At 31.6% G+C, this 24,847-nt stretch overlaps 1 protein-coding gene across 6 annotated transcripts in view; it reads right to left on the bottom strand.

The window, feature by feature from the left end:
• rasp (protein-cysteine N-palmitoyltransferase Rasp) overlaps window positions 1-22,868 on the bottom strand; it is a 79,199-nt gene extending 56,331 nt beyond the window's left edge. Inside the window, exons 1-7 of one of the 6 annotated variants that reach the window (XM_085826933.1) lie at window positions 22,221-22,868; window positions 20,599-20,865; window positions 19,296-19,390; window positions 18,116-18,183; window positions 13,295-13,405; window positions 5,811-6,005; window positions 301-516 (exon numbers count right to left, since the gene is read on the bottom strand). In XM_085826933.1, coding sequence (XP_085683059.1) covers window positions 301-516; window positions 5,811-6,005; window positions 13,295-13,405; window positions 18,116-18,183; window positions 19,296-19,390; window positions 20,599-20,693 — 780 coding nt within the window. In that variant the 5' untranslated portion in view covers window positions 20,694-20,865; window positions 22,221-22,868. The remainder of the gene's footprint in view (window positions 1-300; window positions 517-5,810; window positions 6,006-13,294; window positions 13,406-18,115; window positions 18,184-19,295; window positions 19,391-20,598; window positions 20,866-22,220) is intronic. The other 5 variants (XM_085826935.1, XM_085826900.1, XM_085826908.1 and 2 more) reach the window with 5 other exon arrangements.
• Window positions 22,869-24,847: the final 1,979 nt, after the last annotated feature.

Genomic DNA, 24,847 nt, shown 5'->3' with positions numbered 1-24,847 from the left:
AACATCAAAATACAGCATAAATGTTGCAACATTAAAACTTACATACAATATTACTGACAGTGTGTGGTGTTATGTGACATGAATGTGATGTTGCAACTGTCATAGTGTGACATGTTTCCAGTGTGATAATGCTATTGGTGTATTTTTCTCATATCTGGAATTTTCAACAAATGTTTAAAACCTCCAGATTAACCTAAGATTTTTTCCTTAATGTATTTTTAATGCAATTCTGCTTGTGCATGTTTTAATTTAGCATATATCTTACAATTTAAGAAAAAACATTAATTATCAGAAACATACTTCCTTTAAAAACTGACTGTAGCGAAATATAGGCCCAGTAAACACTGCTGGTAAATATAAGCAATATGATAATGTAGTAGCAACATCCATAGCAGTCACATTTTTATGATTGTCATCTTCAATGCGATCAACTGCAAAGCTTAAGCATTTGGCCATCATCCAAGCAAGCCCAACTTCAAACAGAAACGACTGAGTTTCACCTTTTGTTAAAGATGCCTGGAAATATTTGAGGTATTATAATCAATAATTCTACAATCAAGTTTACATGATGGAAATAATAAAATCAAATTCTATCCAATAAAGACAATGCATTGTTAATTAAATAACAGTAACACATAATTTTAATAGCAAACATCTAAAACTAAGCAAATACAAAACATATTACACTGAAGCAATTAGATATTTAGTAATTTTTGAGTTATATCTGGATTAATTGCAAAAGGAAACGATCAAATAAAAATATTTGCTTTTAAATTTAAAACAAAAGCAATAAAATGAGAATATATTTTTACAAACATCGAGAACAGAATTTAAGAAACGTATTCAAGAATATTTAAAGAAATTATAGTAAAGCACTTATCAAGATACAGCTTGCCGTGATGCAACTTAATAACAGTATGTATTTCATATTTTATGAAAACTTAAATTTAAATAATTTGAATGCAAAGTAGCAAGCAAATGAAACAAAGTAAAGAAAATTTAATGATTTTTTTAAATTAAAAGTAATTATATTGCAAGAAAAGGCAAAATTGTCTAAGCACTGGAAATATAAAATGTGCAAAACTGTATTAAACAAAAACTAATAAAAATGTTTTAAGAAAAAGTGTCAAATATTAACAGAAAAGACACAATAGTGAAAAAAGAAAAAGAAAAAAAGTTAAATGGCAACTTATTTTCCAAAAATTAAATTTACAATTTTAACTATATAAGAAGCTAAAAATAGTCAATAAGAAGTTCATAAAATGGTGTTCATAATAAGGTGAATTTTTTAAGAAAAATTTCTAAGTACCAGCAAAAAAGATACAATAATGAAAACTAAAGTAAAAAGCAAGAGCTAAATGCAAAAAGGCAACCCATATTATCAAAATTAATGAAAGTTCAAGCATTATGCTTACATTTTTATAAATTCTTGCTATGCAAAATCTCTAGTTCTATACATGCAGTTTTAGTTAACCAGTACACACCCAGATTACAGCTACTTTGGCAAAGTTTTGGCCAAATTAGCTTTAGTTATTCAGAATTTCCTTTAAAATTAAGAGTAAAAAAAACCAATCTAACATTTTATGAAATAACAAATTGTTTGTTCAAATGATTTTATAGAACAAAGTATGTAATTATATATCTGTACCTTGGTAGAAAAGGTACTCATGTCCAAAATGATCAAACCTGGGACTTTTGCACTAGTCAAATGAAAGTCACAAATGCCTTCACAGGAAAGAGGATCGCTAGTGTTCTTCTAACTTATGACCATTCTCAAAAGGCCAATGCAATACCTGCATTAAAAAAACCCACGGCAACATTAACATTGACCCTGTAATGATATTCTTATACTTCAATCACTTAAATAAATAAAGCCAGTGTCGCACGTACAAAGAACTTCACCTGTTCTTTATTAATCATAACCTGCTTTCTTTATAGCATTTCCTTTTAACATTTAAAAAATCAGCAGCTTTTCCAGAACTACATATAAAAGAAATGATCTAACTATCTAAATTCAGATAAATTATAAATTGACAACTGGAAGATCTGGAGATTAAATGGAAAATCAGGAAGATGTGATGAAAAATTGTAAATCTTCTAGTATTAAAGGGATGGTTAGCAGCTCTATTGATGATTTCTTTAAGATTATGGTTTAAAAAATACATGCAACGCATTTTGATGATGTAATTAATTGTGAATGTAATACATTTTCAGTTGTTTGTTACAGACAGTATAATGCCTTCACTGCCTTCCAAATAAAATTTAATCTTAAAATTAATCAACACAATTTCAGGAATTATTACATTCTTTGAACACAGTCAATCAAGTTTTATGTAAACCATCACTACTTCTTTCATCTGACCGCTCACTTTGCTTTATTTGTTTGTAAAGTTTTCACCATTCCAATTTTTATTATATTTTGAAAGTACTTTTCAAACCTTCTGGAGTGAATGCATACTCACGTCAAATTTCCTTTATGGCATCTGAATGATTAAACTTTTTTAAAAAGAATGAGTAAAACAGCTAAGCATTGTCTCTTTCATTTTTCATTAACCTTCTCTGCTGAAACATCTTGAGGTTTTTAAGGACTCTTATATCCAACAGCTGGGCAAAAGGCACAATATTGGCAATTATACTAATCACATAATCCTCTTAACAAAAATACAAAAAAACAAACAAACTTTAATGAAGCCCTGTAGAGAAAAAGTAAAGTACCCCCCTCAGGATCAAAATTACAAAAGATACAATTAATTAAGATTCTTGGGGATTGTATATAAATACTGCTACACATGCTGCTTCTGAATGCAGATTTCTGAATGCTACCTTAAACCAGAATGAAGCAAGAGAACTAACTCTATTTAAAATTCCAGTTTGTAAAAATGTTAAATATAAGAAATTTCATGCATAATCAAATTCATTATACAATCCCAAAAATTAATGGATATTTGTGCATTAACCAATATCTTCGACATACTGCCAAAAATATGCTTTCTGACTCTGCTTCCTAATAGCATTTAGTAACTCTACACGCTTGTCCTGACTTCCTTAGAAAGATATGACTTTTTTATTTATTTTCTTGTTAATGCTTTTAGTCGAGGTAGAGATTGCTTTTAGTTAAAGAGTTGAAATACTCTTCACTTCCTTTTTAAAAATTTCAGCATCAATTTCAGACCAATTAGAGCTAACATGCAGTTACAAGAATTGCACTTCCCCCACCCAAACATTTTTCCAGAGAAAGTTTTCAGGAGTACATTTGTTCAATAAATATATTTTTTTAAAAACAACATTTGTAGAGATTTTTCTAGCATCAAAAATATAAACATGATAACAAGCGATTAAAAAAACAAAATTTTTATTTTAATAAATTTGAAATTTAAATTTTCAAGTTTTTGTAAACTGCTGATAGTGTTGCTAATCCAACTGCACAAGCTTAGAATGTAATGCTAGAAATAGCACACAGACTCAATTTACAGAAAACTGAACTGCTAGAGCTTCAGTGAGTATTTTTTTATTATCTATTTCTCCTTTCATTTAAGAGTGTAAAAACTACTTAAAAAATAATCTGATAGCAAATACATAACATTTTGCCATAAAATATTTTGATACATTGATACATGTTTACAGCAGAATTCTTTAAGGATACATTTTTACAATGAATGCTTTCAGATAATTTCTCTTTTATTTATTCTTTTTTCTCTCTTTTATGTTTTCCTTTTGTGCTCATATTATTTTCTTTGTACACACTGTTTTAAAAATGTAAAAATTTTGCGTTAAATAAATATTGATTAAGTAATTCTTAAAGTATGAGTATGTTCCTGTTAGTTATTTATGAGTCAACCTTAAATTTTCCCACTCATAGTAGTGAAGCTAAGGCGGCACCACTCTTCACAGTGGACAGATACAACTTAATGTGCATGCTTGAATTTTTTCTCCACATTGTCAAGAGTGCCATTCACTGCCCCCCTTGTTGCCAGTTGAGGTGCTGTTATATATGTTTGTTGATTTTTGATTTCTCTCAAGATAACTGAATAAGTTGAGCAAGATACTACATCAAATTTTGTCAAAAGCTTAGTGATTCTCAAAGCAAAACAATTTGTAAGATTCAGCAGGTGTTTCGAGATAAAGATACAAATTAATGAATGGATCAGCCATGACGCAGAAACAAAAGTACAGTCATCACAGTGGAAGCATCCTGAGTCCCCGAGGCTGAAAAAAGCATGACAGGTGTAAAGCTAAATCACAGTGATGTTAACTGCATTCTTTGATATTTGTGGAACAGTGCCTAAGAATTATGTGCCAGGAAGACAAACAATGACAAAAGAGTATTACTAAAAATTCTACGTCAATTCTGTCATGCAGTTAAGCATAAAAAGCCAGATCTATGAATCACAAGAAAACTGGCAGTTGCATCCTGGCAATGCTCTAGCATTTTCATCATGCTAAATTAATACTTCTGGATAAAGCATGGAATTCCAGTCATTAATCAACCTCCCTACTTTCCACACACAGCTCCCAGCGACTTCTGGTTGTTTCTGAAACTGAAGACGACATGGAAAAGATCGCATTTTCAAAATAGAGAAGAAAAAACACAGAATGCAATGGAAGAGCTAAATATCATTCTAAAGGAAGCCTTCCAGAAATGTGTTCAGCAGTGAAGGATCTGTGGGCTGTGTGGAAGTGCAAGAGGCCTACTTTAAAGGGAATCAGGATCTCACTCCCGTCATATAAGTAATATTTCTCCCCACCAGAGGTTAGATACTTTTTAGACAGCCCTCATATATGTAATTATTCCAGATTTAATGTAAAAATTAGAAATGAAAAAATATAAACAAACTTCAGAGATATTAATGACCAGTAATCCACAAAATCTTTTAATTCCCATAACCCTTGATCCCAAAGTGAGCAGATTCTACCATAATAATATTTTCATTCACTGTTCTTTTCAGAATACATTTGCATACTGATCAGCTTCATCCATAAATGCTTTGATTTTTACATTATTACTCTAGTACAGTGATCCTCAACCACTATGCCATGGCACTTTTGTGTGCCGCCAAATTTTAGAAATATATACAGTAAAAATTATAATGGGTTTAATCCTAGTATACGATATACATGAGAATTGGCGAAATTCGATTTTTAAAATATTAATAAGCGTGCCAATTGTGGCATCCAAGCCAATGCCGAAGACTTCTGTATTTGAATTAACTTTGAATGAAGAGGAAGAGCTAATTTTGCTTTATAATAATCGAGATTTAATTTTAAAATCTTCGGAAGAATCAATGAATTCATTTTGGATTTACATCAGACGTGATTATCCCATGACGGCCAAAAAAAGCTTTTAAAATATTATTATAGTTTTCTACATCTTATTTGTATGAGTTTCCAATATAAAAACGAAAAAAAGATCGAGACTGTTAAATGTAGAGGATGATATGACAGTAGCATTGTCATTTTTACGACCAAATATAAATGAAATTATCAAGCTCAAATTTCTCATTAAAAGTATTTTTAATTTGTAATTAATCTCTTAATGAACATACTGCTGTTTTTGTAGTACATATTTTATTTTACATTCAAAATTATTATTATAAATTATTTTACACAGTGTATTATAAGTAAGTAAACCACTTTTAAACTTATCTTTTTTTGTGTATGCCGTCAAATTTTGAAATCATTAAAAGTGTGCTGCAACAAAAAAAGGTTAGAATCACTGCTCTAGTAAAATACCATATAATGCTCCAATTCATAAGATTTTTATATTATTACTCTAGTAAAATACCATATAATGATCCAGTTAATAAACATACCTTTGCATCTTGGAAATATGGGTTATGTAGCAACACCAAAGCAAGTAAAGTCAGCAAATAACAAAGCCCTTTTCTCCCACTAATATGAGCAACAAACATAATTGCAATGTATGATAAAAACACAGTAGTTGCTTGAGTTCCAATAATTGCTACAAGGCACAGCATGGAATAGAAAGCATAAAAGAAAGGAACACCCTGAAAATTTTACTTCAAATCAGATTACTTCTAAGTAAAATATAAAAGATAAATCAAGATATAACTTGAGTTTCACAGAACGAATAAATAAATAAGCATTACATTACAATCTAAATCCCTTTACAATTTACCATTATAGTTTCAAAAAGTTGAAATAAATATTAAAAAAAATAATCTGAAAATTTCAGATAAATTTCAGTAATTTCACAATTAAAACTGTTGAAGAATAAAAAGTAATTATTAAAATAAACATAATCAAGATAATTTAAAACAAAATGTTCTAGGCCAAGATGCTAAAATCCTGTTTAAAGATGAGCAAAGTAGGAACTTTTACAGATGACCTATCTGCTTCATTAGCTAGGTGGAAAGAATGATTTGATCAAGTTTGCCTTCTTTTACTGTTATTTTCTACTGGATTGCTTAGCATATGAATATTGTATTTTGAAGGTTTAATGTCCTGGAATGTCCATATACATAGTAAGTTGAAAGGAAGGTCTCTGTTGTAACATGATTTAGTGGCAATTTCAGCCCAAATGGATGACATTTAGGCTCCTATAAACAGATCTTCCTTTTTATAGGCTTGGCTATTGGCTCTAAACACCCAATTGATGTTAATGTTAGTTGTTGGCTCTAAACAGAAACTTTTATTGATATTAATTGATCCAAAACAAATTACAGTGTTAGTGCTATCGTCAACAGAGCATTTAGTATTTTATACACACTCCTGAACTTTTTTCTTGAATTCTTCTTGACTAGATCAACCATTTTATCCAATCTGAATACTCCAATACCATTTTTGGTCATGAACTTTCTCGTTTTCCAGATGCAGAAAGATGCACTTATTCAGAGTAGAAATACTTTTTTATTCTCCAATAAAACAAAAACAGTTTTGTTTCCAGTGAGGGGTATATGAAAATCTGTGACATTCTCCATAGCCATTTCTGTATGCTCATTAATTTGTTAAGCATTATTTTCTATTCTGAGAGAATATTTGAGGCCCTTAAAAAGTATCTTCTTCATATGCATTAGAATTTTGATCTTTAAAAAATTAACAATATTACGATATTCTATATTGGGTTTGTCTAAAATTTTTTTAAGAATATTCTCTAATGGGTTTGTCAAAATTTCTTTTAGGATGTCTATAATACATCTCTCTGGAGAGGAAATTCCTTTGCTTGAAATGTCTCAATCTCACTTTTTATTTTACTGTTTCTATCATAGTTATTATTTTCTATACAAGATTATCAAAAATTAAAGGTGGAACACATGAGTTGAACTTCTGGTATAAAATATAGGCTTTTAATTCCAACTTGGCTACAGTCGCTTTAGGTCCTCTTGTTGCTCGCTGCTTTAATCTAAATGAAGTTCCTTCTAGCATCTTAGGAAAATTCTTTTCTTTTTGAAATTTCAGTTGTTAATCTTGAACGCTATAGGTATAATTTCATGTTGACAGCATTTCTGTAAAAAACTTTATTTTTTATAGATAATATATTAATTTACTCCTTGTGTTTTTGAATGTTTTCTATGCATGACATCATTCCCTAGAGCCACACCAATAAATTATATACACTGAAGATATATAAGTATTAAACAGCACACCCAGTTAAAATAAAATGTTCTAGGCTGACTCACTAAAGCCATGTTTAAACACAATACAGTCAAAAGTCGTTAATCTGGACTCGTCGAGACTTCGGCGATTCCAGATTATCGATTTTTCCGGATTATAGATCATCAATTTAAATCTGGTAAGATGGCATGCAGAAATTATAAAATTAAAAATATGAAACTGAAATTTATGAAATAAAGAACAATTATGATCTAAAAGGTATCAAAATTAAAAAAAAAAAAAAAAAAAAAAAAGCTTTATTTCTTTCAATGTAAGTTGTTTAAGTTGCTTCGTTTTTTATGTGATAATACATTCTCTTTAATTCTATAAACAGACATAATTTCTTGTTCAGTTACAAAGTTCCGCTGTTCAAGTCCTATAATTGCTGTGTCGAATACAGACTAACTTGTCATAATTAGAATACCGACTAATTTGTCAATCGAAATTTTTTCGTTTTCAATAACCTCTGTTACTTTCTTCGCTTTCGGAAGCAAATTATAATGACGAGGAATTTGATTTAAATCATATCAAAGACGGAGTACATCAAGATGAAATACTACATTTAGTAAGAAATTATAAGCCAAATAAAATAAAAACATCTACCCTGAAGATAAGGATAGTGATGACAGATCAACTTCCAATTCATTGCGTGCCACGGCGTTAAAGATAAACAAACGTTAAAGTTTAGATAAACAAAGGATATGCCTTTATCCATTTTTTGCAGCAATTCCACTTTTTTTTAATGGACCTTATCCATGTTGCTTCGTTTTTTATGTGATAATACATTCTCTTTAATTCTATAAACAGACATAATTTCTTGTTCAGTTACAAAGTTCCGCTGTTCAAGTCCTATAATTGCTGTGTCGAATACCGACTAATTTGTCATAATTAGAATACCGACTAATTTGTCAATCAAAATTTTTTCGTTTTCAATAACCTCTGTCACTTTCTTCGCTTTCAGAAGCGAATTATAATGACGAGGAATTTGATTTAAATCATATCAAAGACGGAGTACATCGAGATGAAATACTACATTTAATAAGAAATTATAAGCCAAATAAAATAAAAACATCTGTCCTGAAGATAAGGATAGTGATGACAGATCAACTTCCAATTCATTGCGTGCCACGGCGTTAAAGATAAACAAACGTTAAAGTTTAGATAAACAAAGGATATGCGTTTATCCATTTCTTGAAGCAATTCCACTTTTTTTTAATGGACTTATACTTTCGCTTTGAAGATCCTTTACATATTAGTAAATATATATCAGAAATTCTATTCGACTTAATCGAAAGTTCAAGCTTACTTTTATAAAATTGCTCTAACAGTCTGCAAAAAATAATAAGCCGAATCCAATTCGAAGATTAAGAAACAACACAATCTGCAACATTAACTGAATTAGATAACTTTAGCTTAGCTTATACCAACTGTTATACATTAAACGCGCATTCATAAACGTATTCTGTGCACGCGCACATGCATATTCACAGCCGTAAAGGTCTTACGCGCATGCGTCAAACCGACGCATAAGCAGAAAGTTTGTAGCTTTGAGGTCCGGATTATAGATCATTCCAGATTATTGGTTGCCGAATTAACGACTTTTGACTGTAGTATACTATGAGTTTTTGCACATGATGCATCTGCTTCGTCAGCTGACGCTAGAATAAATGGTTCAAGCAAGCTCTTTTTTTATTGCTATTTTCTGCAGGGCTGCTTGGCATAGTTACTGTATTTCTCAGGATCGATATCCAGAATTAGATTAGAGCTTCCAAATAAGACGAATAAATGGCTTAATTTTTCAAATATATCTGATAATAAATGGCTATCCATAAAAAATAATATCTAAGAATAAATGGCTATCCATAAAAATTAATATCCAAGAATAAATGGCTCAATCAAGATCTCTTTTTATTGCTGTTTTCTGCAAGGCTGCTTTGCATAGTTATTGTGTTTCCCCAAGATCAATATCTAGAATTAGATTAGAATATATAAACTCGGTAACTGAATGGGACAAAACCAAAATCATCAACCAACCCCAGCATAAAAGCAGCCTTAAAATCAGAAAAGCACTAGAAATTATACTACTACAGAGACTTCTTTTCAATCTACCATACACCTAGATGCCAATCTTGATAATCACAACAATCCTATGGGTTCATGTTCTTTAATGCAAAAAATTTGACCATTGTTTCAGTTTGACTGATATACAGGGTAACCGAAAAGTCCATTATCATTTGAAAATTCAAAAATTCATGGAATAATGTAGATAAAGAGGTAAAAACTGACACAAATGCTTGAAATGACACAGGGTTTTATTGAAAGTTAAAAACAATAATAAATAAATAAATAAAAAAGACCAACATATGGCACTGGGCAGTAAAATGCCAGTGACGCTGCATTTGAGAATTGTGTCTGAAATGAGCTGTAATGAAAGAAGGAATCAGTCCCATCATGACTTTGTCACTTTTCTATCCTCGCCTCTGGGTGTTGGTTATGGTATGGATGTGGATTTATCACATCAATCATGATTGGACCTTTCTCTTTGAGGAAATATGTGGTTCTGCTATCAAATTGTCAGTGTGACAGATGTGAGAAGTGCTGATATGTTACAGGATTACATCATTCCTAGACTAGTTGATAAACACCTGTTGGAAGGTATGACTTTTATGCAGGAAGGTAGTTCACTTCATATTGCTACACATGTGGAAGATCTCTTGCACACATCTTTTGATGAAGATTGTGTGCTGAACCACCAGTTACACCTGTCAGGTCCCCAGACCCAATCCAGGTGATTATTGGTTATGGGGTTATCTGAAATTGCAAGTCAAATGCAATCATCCAACCTCATCAGGGATGCTAAAAGACAACATGGTGATGGCAAATTCTCATCATATCTACAGATATACTTTACAGTGCTGTTCAAAGCATTGATGATCGACTACAGGTGTTGTTGATGAATGACGGCCAACATGTTGAATAGTTGTTATAAAGTTTAATATACAGTAATAGTCTTTCCTAAAAATCTGTTGTTAGGCTAATTATTGCTTTTGTTATCATATGAAGCCCCATACGTTAATCACTTTGAGTAATTTTTTTTTTTTTTTTTTTTTTTTTTTTCTTTTTGCTTTTAATAAAACCCCATGACATTTCAAGTACGTGTGTCAGTTTTTACCTCTATATCTATATTACTCAGTGAATTACTGAACTTTCAAATGTTAATGAACTTTTGGGTCACCCTGTATATTAAACTGTATTGACAATGATATAAATTTCTGAAGAATTAAAATCACTGACCAGATATTTAAGAACTAAACAATGAATTTTACTGATATATGAAAAACGTACTGTTCTGTTACTGGGACCGGAATCGTTGCCAAATATTCTGCTAAATTTGCCAAGAGATTAATTTATGTGAAGTCGCCAATGTTTACTTTTAAATTTGTTACAATGCTTACATTTTAAAAAAGTAAAAGAATGCATTTCAATATTAGCAACGAGAATGCAAATTCTAAAGATTGTAACAGTCACTTTTGTTTTTATTATTCTAATATTTACCATGGAGTTAAAATTTTGGGACTTGCCTAATGATGAAACATCTTCCATACAATTTCTTCATAAATGATTGGTCATGTTGGAAGAAAGTGCACGAAAAACCATAAAATGAAGTTCTACTTCAATTCAAAAGAAACACCGGAATGGAGATGTAAAGATCCGGATTTGAACATTTCTGCCTTAATCATAAGTATAATTTTATTGATCCCGATACTAGTTATCATACTCAAACTTTTGAAAAGTTATAGGACAGTGCGAAACAAACTTCAACGTGGTGCTAAGTGTAACCAATTAGATTCTTACTTGAGTTAATGTGGCGGCAGCAGCATCCTAAATTGCAAATCTTTTCAGACATTTTAAATAATAGCCGCAGTTTCATGCCTCTGCATTAATCTTAATTCACTAAATTATTATCCTAATATTTATCATGGAGTTGAAATTTTGGGACTTACCTAATGATGAAACATCTTCCATACAATTTCTTCACGAATGATTGGTCATGTTGGAAGAAAGTGCACGAAAAACCATAAAATGAAGTTCTACTTCAATTCGAAAGAAACACCGGAACGGAGATGTAAAGATCCAGATTTGAACATTTCTGCATTAACCATAAGTATAACTTTATCGGTCCCGATACTAGTTATCATACTCAAACTTTTGAAAAGTTATAGGACAGTGCGAAACAAACTTCAATGTGGTGCTAAACATAACCAATTAGATTTTTACTTTAATGTTAATGTGGCGGCAGCAGCATCCTAAATTGCAAATTTTTTCAGACATTTTAAATAATAGCCACAGTTTCATGCCTCTGCATTATTCTTAATTCACTAAATTCATTAACTGTTTTTCTTTCCTACTTTTTCTGGTAATTTGCTTAATTTACATTAAAAAATTCTAACCGTAAGAATATCTGTTATGTTATTTTTTCCCTTGGACTTTTCTTCAACTAAACCGTATCAACAATAATTTGGTGATTATTTTTATGCTTCAAATTTCTCACCAGATCGTCAGCTTTTGGCTTGATCTGAATCCAGTTCCAATAACAGAACAGTATCCCCCCCCCAAAAAAAAATTACCTAAAAGTTAAACTGGAGAATCTGAGCAATTTTGTAACTGGTAGAAGGATAAAAGGCGATGATAATAAAGTTGTTACACAAATTTTGCTTTTGCTATCATAACACATAGCCTACAGTCAGAAGTAATCACAAATATTTTGTGGTATACAATTAGAATTCATTATTCTGATATTAGAAATATGGCAGAAACATGTTTTCAAACTTGTTTCAGTAACAGATGACACTGCATTTAATTTCTCTAAACAGCACTGATCATTATAAATATGATTTTCTTGGGATAGATTGTTACTCCTCCCATTTTTAAAAAATATTTTAGTTTCTGAAAGAGATTAGATTGCTACTAGTTCTATTTAAAAAAAAAATAAAAAATATTTCAGTTTCTGAAAGAGAAGGACACTGACCATTCTTAGTCTGATCACTCTCAAAATCGATAGTTTTATTCAAAATTTATACCATTCTAAGGTTGCTTTTTCCTGCTTAATTTTAAATGTCATATAATATTTATTTCATTTTTTAAATTTTTAATTATATAAGATATCTATTTTTTATGCTTTGCTGAGAAATGCCTAATGTTGTTTAATAATGCAGAATCTAAAGAGCAGCCAATATACATTTTTTCATGTATCCTTGCACTATAATAACCTTACACTTTTAGTAGTTCCTACCTCTATTCCTGTAATTAATAAAATTTACATGACATAAAAATCCACTGTAGATTCATTTTATCCATCAATATATAAAAAAAGAAGCAATATAATCAGCAGTACAACCAAAAAACTGTGAACAATTTTTCATGAAAAATAATAATTCCATTAATAAAAACATCAGAAATGTAATTAATATATTGCAGCAGTTTAGAGATGCTTACATAATGATAAGAAAATGCATAAGTTAAAAAAGTATTTGTGAGAATAAATTAATAAAATGTTTAATTATAAATAGACAGTTAAAAATAACCCATTGCTGATAAAATGATATATAAAATAGCAAATAAATATATGAGGGAAAAATTTTGAATACAATTATAAACAAATGTAAAATTCAAAAATACTTACATTTCTGTGCATCCTTAAAATAAACTGTGTGCAGAATATTTGGAACATAAGAATAATCCAGTAACGTTTAAAAGTGTCACTTATGATGGACCACTCAACATCAGAATTATCCTATGAGCAAACACATATAATTCTGTCAGAAAAATATATGTTGAAATCACACAAAACTAAGTTACATATCTAAAATAATATTTAAAGGGAAAATGCCACAGATATTTTTGTAAATTTCTGTAAATATCTGAGCCAATTTGATTACATTCTTGTTTCTGTGCATTGTAATGATATTACATAATGTTTTATCAATTTGTTTGTTTACTTGTTGCATTTTAGTTAAAACTTTTACAGTACTTCTGTGTAATTATGAGGTCAGTCCATAAATTCATGCGCATTAAGAGTATGCGTGGAATTCACTACAATGCATTTACTAAAACAATACAATTTTGAACCTGCTGAAACTTTTCATCGTTTGATTAATATATTATTCAGTTCATCACCAACTTTCGTAAATATTGAATGCATTTTAGTACCATACAAGATAAGTATAGATAATCATTACAAACGTGATGTGCTACATTTTTTATTTTCGTGTGGTGAATCTGCCAGGTCTGCAGCGATAACAATTAATTGTGTACATCGTGAACACACTTTTAGTGTAAGGACTGCCCAAAAAATGGTTTAAAAAATTTTAAGTTGGAAAAAGCAGCATTGATGATGAACTCTGTTCAAGACGTCCTGTTAATTTTAATGATGACATTCTTCAAAATTTTGTGGAATCAGAGCCACAATTAACAGTGGATCAGATCACAGAAAGGATGAATTCATCTCATGGAATAGTCTTTCATCATTTAAAGAAGATTGGGAAAATATCCAAGCTTGGAAAGTGGGTACTGCATGAGCTATCCGAAGCCAATTGGCAACAGCGAATAAACGTCTGCACTTCCCTTTTATTGCGTTTCGAAAGAGAGCCATTTTTAGATTGTTTGGTTAACAGGTGACGAAAAATGGATTATTTATCATAACATCACAAGAAAAAGAACGTGGACAGATAGAGATAAGTAGCCGATTCCAACAGCAAAGGTGTCTTTACATCCCAAAAACATTCTTTTGAGTGTTTGGTGGGAAATGTATGGTGTAATTTATTTTGAACTGTTAGAACCAAATCAAACGACTAATTCAGAAGTTTATAGTGAACAATTTTGTCATCTAAACTCAGAATTAATAAAAAAAAAAACGCCCACGATTGGCGAATATCAAGAAAGTGTTGTTTCATCATGATAACGCTAGACCGCATACGGCTCGAACAATGCTAGAAAAAAAAAAGTGAATTTAATTGGGAGCTTTTGCCACATCCTGCTTACTCCCCAGACATTGCCCCAAGTGATTTTCACTTATTTCAAGCCTTACAAAATTTTTTACTAGGAAAAAAGTTAAATTCTAAACAGGATGTACACAATGAACTTTCAAATTTTTCTGCATCAAAACCAGAGTCTTTTCTACAACAATGGCATAAAAAAGCTGCCTGTAAGATGGCGAGACATTGTAGATAATGGAGGAAAATATATTATTGATTAAAATGTTAAACGGTGTTTTTTATATTATTTAAAATTTACCAAAAAATGTGCACGCATTTATGGACTACCACATTAAATCCGTAGAAATTGCTTTTTGTTTATAAGTTTTTATTTAAATTCTATAGTTCTGAATCCATAACATTTAAGGTGTGAAAACAGCTCAATCAGAGAATAAGACGGAGACAAAAACCCACCTGAAGGGCCACAGTAACAATTTATGTTGCAATTTTCTGAAAGTTTTATGCACACAAATTTTTCCAAGTACTAAGAGAGAATTTTTCTAAAGATTGCGAAAGCTCAGGAAAGCATATAAATACAGATCTGACAGACAGTAGCCAGTCTGTTCTATGTAATTTCAAAGAGACTGTGGTTCAAACAAACTAGTTGAATTACGTTTTAAAGTTTACTTTGTGAGTGATATCAGAAAGCTACTGTAATTCTCATGTGTTAAGAAGGAGCATCAAGTGCCCACAAGGATACAGAAGTATGAATGGAAATTAAACATCATAAAGGACCTTTGCATAGAAATGCTGATGCAGTTTCAAGACTGCACAGAAGCCTGTAAACATTGTTCAAAAGGAAAAAAATAAATAAAGGCTTTAAAGGCCTACTTGTCACAAAAATTAATAGACTAGCATCATAGGCTGATCCCTAGAAGAATGAAGAAATGAGAAATGCCTAAATGGAAGATTCTAAAATAAGACCAATGAAGAAGCGAAAAACCCAGCTCACGAAAATTTGCATCCTTTAGTGCGACAATGAAAATAGGCTGTGCTTTATGGGATTCATTTCACCTGCAAGATGGAGTTCTCTACCACAAATGGGAAACTGGTGACAGAAAGACATTTAGATAGCAATTCATTTTACCGAGATTTGGAATCCTTAGCATTCTGTCAGAGCTTCACAGTACTCTGGTGGAAGTCATTTAGGTGAAACAAATACACTACATTACATTTGTGAATGTTCTGGGGCAAGGCAAATGGAATAAAATGATGCTAGTCCTGAGATGCATTTCAAGCTCGAAAAGATTGGCAAACAGATACATTCACCCTTCACGTATTGTGAATTAAAAGAGATAGTCCAATGTTGTTCGACTAATGTTCAATAAATAGAGTCAGTAGGACTGTTACAAAAAACTGCTTTTACTCATGCTGATATATAGGAGTGTTGCTTATGACAGCACCAAACTTTCCCCATCAGAAATTACTTTTGGCTATGACCTTCAACTGTCATGTGATTTGGTTTTTGGATGATTGTCAGACAGTTCTTCAACTGAGCAGATATTGAAAATCTGCAAGCACATTTCATTAGTTAGAAAACATCCATTTGTTTGCAGGAAGAGCATCAACATAGTGACTGAGAGGATGAAGACAAGATACAGTACAATCCAGATTCGTCAGGATTCATCATTTTAAACTTAGTAAAATGACATGTAGATATTATAAAATTAAAAATATGAAATAGTAGCTTATGAAATAATGAAACATTTATGGCATTAAGAGAATTAAAATTTACAAAAAAAGCTCAGTATTTATTTGCTTTCTTTATTAAACATTTCTTTCAACATAAGTTGTTTATGTTGTTCCATTTTTTGTGATAATACTTCCTCTTTAATTCTATACATAGACATAATTTCTTGTTCAATTACAAAGCACAAGTCCTGTAATTACCAGGTTGACTATTATCACTAAACTTTCAATTGAAATTTTTTTGTTCACAATAATTTCTCATTTACTTTTTTTAATTCAGTAGCAATATTTTCTGGATTTAGAATCATATTATAGACTTTGCTGACTGTTAGATGATTGATGATTGGGGCATTATTACCAAAAAATAAATTTCTGCTATATCATCTTCATTTATTACCACTTCTCTAATTTTCTTCACAAACTCCAGTAACTGGAAAATTTTCCAGTAAAAATATATTTATGGGTGTCCCTTGGCAATAATTGGCGATTTTTGGCAATACATGGACACCAAGTTTGTTACTTGTTATTTTAGCTTCGTGTAGCAGCTATTTTTGCACTAAAAGTCGCTGCTACACAATTCCAAAATAAGAAGTCAAAGAATTGTACAAACTCAGTATCCATGTACACATCAACCTATTTTCGCTTTAGAAAAAAACCAGAGAATTACACAAACTAGGCATGTTCGGATTGTTGTCACGTTTATTAAGGTGACACAATGGATGCTGATTGTGAGCAAAGACTGAACATTAAATTCTGCGTTAAGTTCGGGGAAACCCCTAGTGAAGCATGGAACATGATTAAGCAAGCATATGCAGGCAAGGCACTTTCAAGGAGTTGTGCTTTTGAGTGGCACAAAAGGTTTTATGAAGGCAGAGATTCAGTTCAAGACGATTGCAGAGCTGGTTGCTCGTTTGTAGCACATACTGATGCAAAAGTGGTGCATGTAAGGCTGTTATTGCAAAACTGTCATGTAACTGTGAGTACGATATCAGAAGAACTGAATTTGAATTGTGATGTGCATCATAAGATTTTACCCAAAGATTTAGGGAAACAAAAACTTAATGAAAGAATTGTTCCTCTCTCACTAACAGACGAAAAGAAAAAGGAAAGATGACGAATTTCTGCTGAACTACTGGATAGAGCAAGACGTGATCCCAAATTTGTGTGAAAGATTATTGTGATTTTTTTCTTGTTTCCGTGAGTGAAAAGGTGACTGAAAGGAAAGCTTCATCAAGATTATTGCATACATCCAATGGACTTTGACAAATGAGCTTGCAAGCATCAGAGATGACGATTTCCCTGCTTGCTTCCAAGATTTCCAGAAATGTTTGCAGTTGTGTATAGATAGCCAAGGAGACTACTTTGATTAGCAGTTAGGATCATTACTTGGCAAATATAATTTTCTATTTTTATGGCCTTTGTCTAGGAACTTTTCTGACAAAGGATATATATTACTAGATTATTTAATGGAACTATTGCTGATGTACACTGATAACTATGGCTATTTAAAATGAAGAATTAACACGAAAAAAAGTTGACAATGGAGATACCATGTCTTTAGAAAAACTAAGGAAGTAATTTTAGCCATTTATTTTCTACAAGTATGTTAGGCTTAAAATTTATTGAATGCCCTAGGTATAGTCCTAATTTAATTAAACCTCAGGTTTCAATGGTTGTCATCACTTCTTTTACAGTCTAAAAATATTTGAAATTTTACATCCCAGGACTTACTAAAAAAAGTTTTAATACATTCCAAAATAGACTGTATATAAATTACATACCTTTTTTTCTCCTTGTAAAATCTGCCAACCATTTTGAAAATCATCAGGATTCAATGCATAAAAATATTCTAAAAAAATAATAAAACTATACAAATTAGAAATAAATGTAACAAATATCCCTCTTTGTATCAGACAGACAAATATCTACTACAATACATTTTACTATATCTATCAATTCCTTAAATGTAATCACTTCATATGTTCAATTTGAAATTTTCTTCAAAACAATTCTTTTAAAAATTGTTTAATTTTTTATGTAATGTTATATGACTTTGATATATTTGCAATCACAGATGATTGGTATATTTGCTGTCTTTTTATTTTTTCTAGAAAGGAGCAAGTACTTGTAAATATGGCACAAGTCTAACTTCAGTACAAGCTGCAGAATGATGTGCTGCAACATGTAAGCATAAGAGCTATAATGAGTTGCTACTTCTAGGCATACAAAAAGAAATGTTGTACAAGCTGTAATGAACATCTTAAAATAAGCTTTTTCTTTGAGCATGATACTGCTTTTATTTGAATTATATTTCAAATGTTGCTGCTGTTGTCGCTGTTTCAAATGGCCAGACATTTGCAATACATCTATTGGGAACGGCTGATACTCCTACGTCAAACCCTCTCATCACCAAGAACATTGCCCAGAGTGCACAGCATGTGGCAACCAGTTTATACCTATAAGAAAATGGAAGTACCATCCCAATTTTGGTAGAGAACATCCTGCGAGATACAAATGTAAACAAACATTGAAATATATTGCAGAATCTTGAAGAAGAAGAATTGATTTTTAACTTACGAGGATGCAAGCTTCCTTAAGAAGCATAAAGATGCATGAACTGCAGAAAAATCGCAAATTCAATTTAAAGCTCACTTGCAAATTATTATTATGAGACAATGGAAATGAGAAAAAATTTTGAATTCAGCGATAAAGAGCCTGACTGTAGGGTTGCTTAAATGATGCATAACAGGAATCCTCATCCGGAATTTTATTTCGATTTTTGTGACTTTTAACTCAAAGGCAACTATAACTGACCTGAAAATTTTGGATTTATCTTCTATAGGAAATGGAGCTATATACTCTTTAGAAGAAAAGGGAATGGCATTAACTTTACTTGGCAATTTTTACATTCCTTGCAAAGTTATTTTGCACCAGGCTATTGCACAAGTTTAAAAAACTTACCTTTACTAGATTTAACAAACTTTAGAAGGGACCATAATACTGAACTAGTCCAAACAGCCCAATAAATGATCCGTTCTAGTTTCACTTTCATTCTGCTGAAAAGAAAGAGATACAAATCAGACTTGATTTAGAACAGCAATTAATAAAAAATAATAATAACAATAAAAAGGAACAAAATATCACCCAATGAACAAAGGAAAATGAGAAAAAAAAAATTTCTTTAAGAATTAAACAATACTTTAGTTACAATACAAGTAGGATAAAGTATTTGAGAATCAGATTTAAATCAAAAATTTACATTAGACTAGACCAGTAGTATTCAAAATTTTTGGCAATGTGACTCTACTAGAAACACTGAAGTAGTATGTTGACTCAAAAGTATACACAATTAATAAACTAACTGCTCAAAACGTAACACTAGGTAATATAAAAAATCAGGAGAATGTTGCTTTTTTTATTATTTCATACAAAACTAATATTAGTGTCAAAGCAAGTACAACAAATTGAAAATCAACTGTGTAGTTAACAAATACTTAGTTCAAAAATTAACTAGCACTAATCATTTATAAATTAAAATTAAAACACAGGGTTATAACAGGGAGGAGGAAGTTTTAAAAAGTTCAATTTTAAAAGACTACAAAAAAAATTAATGAGACCTACGAGTCTGTGTCTTATTTATAGGTAGTTATATTTATGGTTTCATTATGAGCAGGTTAAGTCTTACAGGTGTTACAGGTGGCTCTGCTGTTAATCGGTTTCAGTATTTAAACTGTTCAGTATACAGAAATTGGGAAAACACCATCTTACACATACAAGATAAAGTAAATGCTAATAATATAAATTTTAAAATTCTGAAAACAAATTTTAATTCTCTATCAAATGATAACTCAGTATTGTGCTTAAATGAAATAATTTTTTAAGTAACACAAACTGAAAAAAAAATTCAGATCCATTCAGAGCCTGAAAAATAGATATTAAATCGATACTTAACATCTGTCAAGTGAGTTATTATCTCTTTAATAAAGGATTAAACAGCCTTTAATTTGTTTTCTAGTTGCAAAACTTTCCAGTAGTAAAAAGAATAAAAGTAGGAAATGCTGCAAAATTAATTTCCAAGCAGTATTAACACCACAAATTAATTTTCTTTGCAAAGTCTTTGATTTTATCATTAGCTATTAATATTTTTGAGTTAAAATAACTCACTAAATAATGATTATTGGAGAAGTTAAAGCAGCAAGACCCGATTTATTATTAATATTGCAGGATTAGTCTTGAAGTTTAAATATAAACTCTTCTGCTTTACCTGCAGAAGTGCAAATGATGAAAGAGAAGCCAGGGCTCATGCAGTAGCGTAGCTAGGGTTAGACAAGGGGAGACATCTGTTCCTGGGTGCAGCATCCAGGGGGTGCCAAGCTGATGTTATGAAATTTTAGAATAATATGTTTTCCATTCTCCGCACACAGAAAAGGGTGCAAAATCTTCAGTTGTCCCCGGGTGCTGAAAACCCTAGCTGTGTCTCTGTGCTCAGGTGGTAAAAAAGAGAGGAAGGAAGTCAAACTGCAGGCACCATCTATTCATGAAAAATACAAACAACTATGAAATAACTTCCTTAAAAGCTGGAGGGAAAGACAGATTGGAACTAAAATCATTAACAAGAACTGAAAGATTTTCATAAACGTGAAATGCATCTAGAAAAATCTAATTCAGCAAAAGAAGATGTTTTCAGAATAATTTTGGCTGCAGAAAAATGAAAAAGCAATTTTCTGAACAGTAGATATATGTGTTTCTTTTTTTTACTAACATATGTTCATTACTGAAAAATTTTAGGCTCTTTTAAATGACCAATGTAAATTAAAAACCACATCAGCATGAAATCCTGTATTATGCCCAACCAGCACTTGGACACACTCATAATTGAAGAAGAAACTGAACGTAAGGTAAATAGCATAAGCACAAAATCAAATGGCAAACAGAGTGGGATGAATGTAAACAAGACTGCAGCACGTACTACTACATCACACAAGTGGACAACAAACACAACATCACTTCTCCACAATTAACAAGATTTATTGTAGGACATGATGCCTTTTCTGAATATTTTAATATACACGGCATCAGCAGCACTGACCACTGTGTCTGTGGACAAAATGTAATTTATTTTTTTATTGTTATAAAACTGCATATTGCTTCAGATACTTTAAACTTCCAAAATATTTACTCATGCAGTCTAGATCAGTTTAACACTAAATTTTCATCTGTTAACAGATGAAAATTAACTGAGAATAAAAAAAATAGCATACTATTACTTTTTTTTAACCTAAAGGTAATCGTATTCTATATTAATTATTTATTCTATATTATTATTATTTTGAGAATTGATATAAGTCATATTTTGGGGTGTTGATTTTAAAAAATAAGTAACACTAAATTTTGTAGCAGTGAGATACTGCAGAATATTTAATGATCAAAATAAAAATAACCTTTAAACTAACACAATAGTTAGTTAAATGAAATTAGAATCAAGTCCGTTTTGGTTTGCATATTCAAAATAAGTAATTCAACACAGTAATTTTGCAATTATGGTAAATTGATTTCTTCTTTCAGTGGCGCTTAACACTTTGTTAATTTACTAGCATCATTGCATATCCAGAATCTGGGAGTTTTTATGAATATGTAAAAGCTATTCAATTCACGGTATATTTTTCTTATCGGAATCGGATTCAGAAATGAATGTGTGCATGTACGTATATATGTATGCACGTACTACTAACATACGTACATCCATGAATACATTTCTGAATCCGATCCCGATAAAAGAAAAGTACCCAATTCACTTACAAACTCAGTTATGAATTCAAACTATAAATTTAAACGTAACTTTTTCAAAAACAGAACTAATTATGTAAGAAGAAATTCAAAATTTACTTTTATGATTCACTTTACATATAAAATACAAAGTCCTTCATTGGCAGACGTTTCCCAATTCTTTATTACTACTTTTAATCAAAGAAATAACACAGCCTGAACACAATTATATTAAGAAGCACTATCATCCCAACTGCAGGTAATTCTGATAGCTGAAATATATACTTTCATATGAATAAATAGGCATATTTAATAATTTCAACTATAAATGCCAACCATAAGTATTTGGATTTTAAATTCATTTTATAGTTAAATTAGTTCCTTTCAATCCTAATTTGTTTTAAAAAAAAACCTAAATTAATCTCGCTTAAATTCAACATAGCCGCCTAATGTTTACATTCCCAGTTTCCAGGCAAATTTACACTTTAGCTTCCACCTAGGCACATTTCCTTCAAACATGTGTCATTGTTTTGAAATGTGGCATTTCAAGGTTTTTCGCTCCTGTCTTTCGTGAAAACGTTTAGCTAGATGATAATAATAAATCCTTAGCTGGACAGTTTTTTGTTCTTCAAGTATCCTTTTGTAATGAATATGCCAAGGAAAATATGTAATTTGCCTCAGCTCATTATTCTGGGCAGTCTGCAGTTGTTTTCTTTTGGTTTCGCAAGAATAAGCTCAGACTGGACAGGCATAACACAGCATGGAATGCAGACAGAGTCGTAGCTAGGGTTTTTAGCGCCCAGGGACAACTGAAGATTTCTCGCCCCTACTGCTTGCCAAGCATGGAATACATTTAATTATAAAATGTGGTAACATCAGTTTGGCGCCCCTTGGATTCTGCGCCCGGGAACAGATGCCCCTTGCTCCCCTTTAGCTACGCCCCTGAATGCAGAATAGCTGCATAAATGAGCAACTCATTTTTAAAAGACAGAATGCTAGTTCCAGAAGTCAAGGAGTAGAATATAACTTTGCACGTTCGAAACTTCTAGATTATAGATGTAATGTGTATGATCCATGAGAGAGAATTTGTCAGGATCACTCCAAGATAAGAGACTTGTTTATCTCATGGAAAAGTAGTTCCATAAAATTTAAGATTCTACTCAATTTTCTTTTTTTCAATGAAAAAAATCGCCACCGTTTCTTCAGTATTGATTTTTATTTCGCGCTTCGTTAGCCATTTCCCGATGAATGAAATCTGAAATGTACTTTCAGTAAAACAAGTTGTATTGGTTTGCCTTAGTCTCATATTACAGCTCAAACACATCAAAATTCGTAACTGGGAACAGCATTTAGAGTTAATGTCTTGAAAAGGGGAAAATTAAGGAGAATTAGGTTAAAATAAGAAAACTTGGGTCAGCCATCTGAAAACGCAAGGTTACGGCCCCGTAGCTTATTTTTCTGTCGACATTCTATAGTGCATGCGAGGAGCTTTAGTTTGATATCAACCAGAAGGACATTGCGAAGGTCGACTAGAAGTGGAGGCATTTAAGTCATTCTTCGTAAAGTCTGCCTCGGGGGTTATTAAGGTGAATTAAGCGAACATAAGAAAATTTGGGTCAGCCATCGAAAAACGAGAAGTGATGTCCCCATAATTAACTTTTCTGTCGACATTCTATGGTGCACAGAGAGCTTCGGCTGCTCTGATATCATCCAGAAGGACTTTGCGAAGGTGGCCTAGAAGAGGAGGCTGTTCAGCCATTCTTCGTAAAGTCTGTCCCTGCCGAAATGCGTATTTCCAAACCCTATCCAACTTTTCGAATTTTTGACTTCACGGAAATATCGACTAGTTTCACCTGGCAAGACACACACACAGATTGTATTTTATTCTCGAGAGTCAAGATGTAGAAACATCTTTTTACTCGACTTCTGATAAGAATCATGGAGGAGGAGAAAGTGTAGTGTGGAAGGAGGTGTGGGAGGCGGAAAAAGAGAGTCAGGTCCGCGCTAGCGGCGGCGAAAAAGGAGGGGTAAGTTCAGTGTCGTTATAAGATGTAGCCGCGGGTGGCAGACTGCAGAGTCAGTTAAGCGTGAATGAGTCAATCAAGGTTTTAATTCTTATGTGGGTAGAATGTCACAAGGGTACCGATGTATTTCACTGGGATGCGGGGAGTATCTGAGAGTGCTAATAAGGCTATTACTCTGGGTTTGTACTGAATAAAAGAAGTTGACTGTTAATCGTTTAATATACTCTTGAATAAGTTCGATTTGAAGGTCTCTGTGAATGTAGATGTTTGAAATATACCAAGGAGCATTGATAATTTCTCGTAGAATTTTATTTTGCAGAATTTGTAATTGTTTAATATTGGTTTTAGCTGCATGTCCCCATATCGGAGCTGCATAAAGGAGGGCTGGACGACGTATGGAGCAATATAAAATTAATTTGTTTGTAGTAGATAAGTTGCTTTTTCTACCAAGAAGAGGTCACATACTAGCTGTGGTGATTTTAAATTTTTGTACTACGAAGCGGAAGTGGATTCTGAAGGTAAGTTTTTGATCAAGGTATTTGGTTTCATTAATCCAGTCTATTTCTTCGTCAAACATTTCAGGGGGTGAAGGATAGTATTTCATGTTTTCCTTACGGAAAATTATTGCCTTGGTTTTATCAGTGTTAATTTTAATCCTCCAAAGGGTGAGCCATTTTTCCAGTTTTATGAGATAGTGTTGGAGTTGGTTTTTTACGGCGATAA

The sequence above is a fragment of the Stegodyphus dumicola genome, chromosome 1, assembly GCF_044657685.1.
Source record: "Stegodyphus dumicola isolate Sdum_Otavi_A_Nest chromosome 1, ASM4465768v1".
Lineage (NCBI taxonomy): Eukaryota > Metazoa > Arthropoda > Arachnida > Araneae > Eresidae > Stegodyphus > Stegodyphus dumicola.
The sequence above is the reverse complement of the archived record's forward strand: the minus strand, read 5'-3'. Positions and strand labels throughout refer to the sequence as shown.